This window comes from Cariama cristata, unplaced genomic scaffold, assembly GCF_000690535.1.
Source record: "Cariama cristata isolate BGI_N322 unplaced genomic scaffold, ASM69053v1 scaffold39825, whole genome shotgun sequence".
Lineage (NCBI taxonomy): Eukaryota > Metazoa > Chordata > Aves > Cariamiformes > Cariamidae > Cariama > Cariama cristata.
Genome location: NW_009619944.1, coordinates 9,115 through 14,218, shown reverse-complemented (window position 1 = coordinate 14,218; position 5,104 = coordinate 9,115). Strand labels below are relative to the sequence as shown.

The 5,104-nt window shown below is 55.8% G+C and overlaps 1 protein-coding gene across 1 annotated transcript in view; it reads left to right on the top strand.

Annotated features, from left to right (window-relative positions):
- Positions 1–2,563: 2,563 nt before the first annotated feature.
- LOC104162653 (sodium-dependent lysophosphatidylcholine symporter 1-A-like) overlaps positions 2,564–5,104 on the top strand; it is a gene marked incomplete at its 3' end in the record, with an annotated part of 8,403 nt that continues 5,862 nt past the window's right edge. Inside the window, exon 1 of the mRNA XM_009701435.1 lies at positions 2,564–2,683. Coding sequence (XP_009699737.1) covers positions 2,564–2,683 — 120 coding nt within the window. The remainder of the gene's footprint in view (positions 2,684–5,104) is intronic.

Genomic DNA, 5,104 nt, shown 5'->3' with positions numbered 1-5,104 from the left:
ATGCATTCCTGGGCCCTGGGCTGCCTTGAGAGATAAGATCTCATGCTTCTGCGGAGAAGGGGGTTCTGGGGAAGGGACCTTTCCCTTGCAGTCAGTAAACTCCGACATGACCTTGTTTCTTAAACTGCAAAGCTTTGGCTTCTCCGAGCTTTTTGCTGAGTATTTGTGCAACAGAAAAATGGGTGTAGCAGCAGTGTTGCTGAGTGCTTTCCCTATTCTTTCAAAACCGATTTCTAAGCAACGGACCGCAAAACATCAGCGCAGCGATAGAAGAGGCATCGTCCTTTTGCTCCAGACCCTTGGCGTGTGCAGTGTACGGCGAGCTGGTTTGGTTAGATTTCAGGCCTTGGCACACGGCGTTATTAGAAATCTCATTGCTTGCAGCACACAGCCCAGTGTATCGCAGTGATGAACAGCGAGGTTGGTGCTTTTCACCGAAATCTGCCTTTCCAGCACCGAGCTGAAGCCCGCTCTCGCGCAGAGGCGGGCTGAGAGCTCCCCGTGCTGCACCAGCAATCGCGACAGCCTGTCTAGACCCAACGGGCGATGCTGCCTTCTGTAAGGCACTGAGCAGCATGACAAAAGGCTTTCGGAGGATCTGAGCAGAGCAGAAATAAAGCTTTGCCGTCTTGAAGGTAATTGTGCACTGAACTAGCCAGGGAGCGAGCCACACAGCTACTCTGGGAGGTAACTGTTGGTCGTCTGTTGGCTTTCTAGTCTGTGAGCAGAAAATGCAGCTATTTGCACCTGGAGAGTAAACGAGTGCCAGAGAGCCAGAGGATTAAGTGCTGAGTACAATTTCCAAAGGTACCTTGTGTCTGTCCAAATGTAATTGTGTGTGGTGAGTGGGTACAAAACGGCCTAGGGAAAAAAATAAAAATCAGGTTTTTATATTTCCTTTTGAGTTTCCCCTTTCCTCTTGGGTGGGGAGAGATGTATGCTTAGATACACTGGTGGGAGACAGGGATCTGGCTCCCATTGCACTGGCTGTGGTCCAGCGTGAGTGGTATTTGTTATCTGGGATGTCAGTAAAACAGCAGTGAAGAGATTTGCCGCTGACTCAGTTGTACTGTGGATTATTAACCAAGTTCTGACTCAGCCTGCAAAATTCAGTGTTTTTAGATTAACCCCCACTGGACAAGGCAAGGCTGAGCTGAAGATGTCACATTTTTCTAACAGCGTTGTGACGAACCTTGCAGAATGGGTGCTTGCATGCCCCTTGGGTATGGGCGGTGGTACAGAGACACCGACACGGATTTAACGCTCCCAGGGGCTCTTGGTAACCTGGGAGGAGAGCGGGGAGAGGGTCTTGTCTGTGTTCTTCTGCCCGGGCTGCTGCATCCGAGTTCAGTCTTGGAGCCCGAGTTTGATCTAGCTGGAGAAGCCTGTTTTTAAAGAGCTGCCTGATGAGACTAGATGTGCCAAATGGATGATTAGCAGGGAGGGAGGGGTGCGATCCCTTTCCTGCCAGCCTTCTCCTGTGTGCCTTCTGTCCTCTGAAGCCGATTTCTCCCTCTGCCTTTGCTTTGCCAAGTGCTCGTAACGGTGACTGGCTGCGTGCTGTGAGCACCGCTGCCTTGGGAACTCGGCTGCTCCCACACAGCCAGCGCTGAGTAACTGGGCTCCTACCGCTCTTAATGTAGGAGTAATGGTTGATTTGCGATACCGAGCCTGCTGGGCTCTATGGGCTAGGAAGGCTTGGTGAAAGGGGGCTCAGAAAAGCACATTTCTTGTCACCAGGCTAAAACATACCGTGGGGTCTGCATTGCCGTGGGAGATCTCTCGGGAGCTTACAGGCTGAAAGAGGTTGATAATTGCAGATCTCGCTTAACAGAGAAAGGAAAATGTATCCCACGCCTCCCACTCTCACTGACGTTGTCCTGGGCTAGGGCAGTACCAACACCTTGCACCCGTTAAGGAGAGGGCAAAGCAAAGGGGCAAGGGGTTTCCAGAGCCCCGAATAAGGAGCCAGAGCTGGGCTCCTGGTCGGACTGCCTTGGGAGAGAGGGGCTTTGTCAGGGAGTGACCGGGGGACAAGAACCAGCCCGTTCTGCTGCCCTCTCCCTGGCTGCTCCAGCCGCTTTGGTTGCCCGCTCTGGGTTTCACACGCCGCTGCTTTGCAGCTGGTGGTGGCTGGTGCTGAGGCAAGGGTCCTGGGTGGCTCCAGCGTGTCCCTGCCGTGGTCTGGACCCCAGGGAAAGGACTCTGCAGGCCCAAGATCTCAGTGCGGCAGCAGCCCTGGGATGGGGAGGAAGTGCTGGACCCAGCTTGACCTTTGAAGCACCAAATTTTTGAGTGCCGAGAGCCTGGGAGCCGCTGCCCGGAGCACGTACTGCACTGAGAGCCCTGCCAGATTTCCTGCCTCCGTGGGCAGGGTCTGGCCACGCTCCTCCCTCAGGGCCAGTCACTTCCCCTCCATCAGCTCCCCGTGGGGCCACGCAGACATTATATCTTCACTTGTCAAATCTCCACCCAGCTCTCATCCACGGTTGCGGTGCGCTCTTTGACGTACCAGGCAACTTCTTCCTCGCCCCGAGCGAGGAAGCTTGTGCTTCCCTTCCACATGCCGCCGAAGGACGCGGTGGTGTCCGCAGCCATGCTTCCAGGTGGTCACGAAGATGCCGAGCTGCACCAGTTAACCCAAGAAGGAGCTCTCCCACAGGGGAGAGTGGTCTGCAGAGAGGTAAGATCAGTGACCCAGGGTGCTTCTTTCTCACATGCAGAAATGCATCTCACACGTGCACGCTAACCCTCGGGAGAGCGCACACCCACGCAGAGCCTACCCAGATCGAGCAGCCGCGGGCTGTGGGGGTGTTTCGAAGTGTTTATGACTCAAGCTCGAGAACACATTGTTAAAGCAAGGCTCTGCGTTTTGTTGTTGTTGCTGACTTTCAAGTGAAATGGGCAGAGACATGCAGAACGCAGTCCTACCTGCTGAGCGCATGAAGGGAACAAAAGCTGCCACAAAAACCTTACAGCCCAGAGAAATGCCTTTGCCATTTTAGAAACAGAACTGCTGTGGAAACAAGATGTTGTACGAGTAAGTGCTCCTCGGTGGTGGCGCAAGCCGAATGCTTCAGCCATCCCTGTGGGACGAGGTTGGTCTGCGATTTGAAATACACGGGACCTGACTCTTGCCGTGCGCTGTAAAAGGCAGACAGTAAACTGGGACGAGAAGCTGAGAGGCACGGACAGGCTGCTGAGGCTACCTGGCACGGGGAAAGCCGGCGCTCTGGTCCCCTGGGGGGGGTAGGAAGAAGCTGGGCTCTCCAGCCTGGCAGGCACAGCAGCGTCAGTGCTTTTTCCGTGGCACGGGCTGTGGAGGAGTTATTGCTAATCGCCGTGCGAGGGAAACGCGCTCGGTGCCTTCTGGAATGGTGCTTTTTGGGATTGTGCCTGTGTTTTCGGAAGGTGCTCCCTCGTACCGTTACAGCGAAGGTCTGCCATCCCTCGAGGGTGGCCATCAGCCTGACTGCCGTTAGGGGCACAGCAAGCCATCTCCAGCCCAAACAGGCAGGGGGATCGGCAGGTTGCCCCCTCAGCCCACAAGAGACGAGGGCAAGTGGGAATCTGAAGCGTTCCCTGACTTGATCTCCCTGTTACCCAGCTGTCAGCGTGACCCCGCAGTCTGTCCCTCAGCCCAGCCTCTCGCACAGCTGCCCCGTGCCAAGGGTTTGTCCCTCCTCACCCTGCTCTCGCTGGAGGAGCTCACAGCCCTTTAGAGCCATGCCTGGACCAGGCCAGTCGCCTGGGGTGGCCATCTGCCCAGCGTGAGCAGGGGAGCCTTCCGCATCTTTCCAGAAAGGGCTGTGTATTTTTTGGGGTGCAGGGCAGCCACCCGCCTGGTGCACTGGAGCTGCTCAAGGATCGGGAAAGCCGAAACGTGGTGTAGACCGGGAACCCGAGATGCCGACAAGCTTGTTAGCCCCGAGCATCATCCAAGGCAGCCTGTGCCGAGGTGGGAGGTCAGCCCTGGTCTCCAGGCGTCTGGGCTGTGACCCCACCACCGCTCGCCCTGTCCCAACAGAATGGCTTCTAGCTCTGGTCTGCTCCTAGGAGAGCCGAGCTGTGGCCAAGGCCATGCGCTGCTTCAGCCAAGTGGAAAGCTGAGCCTGGATGGGCCATCTGCTTTCTATGTGGTCTCACCCTGTACTCTGCAGTATACTCCTGGTCTTGTGTGAGGCAGAGGTGTATCATGCTAGACAGCGAGTTCATTTTGGGGCTGGGAGGGAGTCGGTGCTGTAGGTTGCCTCTGGGAACTTGCCAGATACTTGAGGCTTCATATGGTGTTTACTAAAGCTAACCACATCCAAATAAAATAAAGGCTTTGCCATCAGCCCTTTTCCTCCACGCTGAAACGTTCCTTGTGCCTTCCCTGTTGATCTGTAGAAACCCCCTGGGCTCTGGCCTTTGCAGTCTCTCTCCCCAGCCTGGCTCCGTTACAGTCGCTTTAAGCCTGATGCAATTTGTACTTTTTACTATTAAAGAACTTGAACCACCGGATCGTGGCTCAATAAAATAGGAAAGGACAATGTTAGACCAGCTCGGCAGATAGCACTGTGTCGGGCATTAGATACGCATCTCATTTGTTAGCAGCTTGTGATCTCATGCAAACATGCCTCCGAGGAGAGGATCAAGGTGAAACACCAGGGATGTGACCCTGGTGACAAGACAAGCAACTGAGACAGATGCCCGCTGACGGGCTCTGGCCTTGGGGCTTTGGCTGGTGGAGGAGTGGATGTGGGCTGGTGGGCTGGAGCAGGGAGAGAGGCTGCCGGCGTCCCTAGCCCCTCGAAGCGGCTGTGCAAGAGATCCTGAAGGCTTACGAAGAATATGAAATGCCGCTGAGCGGGACCTCAGGAGCCAGGCTGGTGCCCGAGGGCAGGTCGCGTGTCGGAAGCACTGCGCCCCGACCCACCCAGGTTACCAGCAGATGGGGAAGGACCCTACAGCACCCCAGCTGCCATGACCACCTTGCTTGTGGGTATCGGGTGGAGCGATGTCCAGCCAAAGGACAGGTAGGTGTGTTGTGGGTGGGGTGGGGGTGACGACATGACTCGGGGTTTAAATGGGTCTCAGAGAACCCAGCGGATGGGTAAGCAGT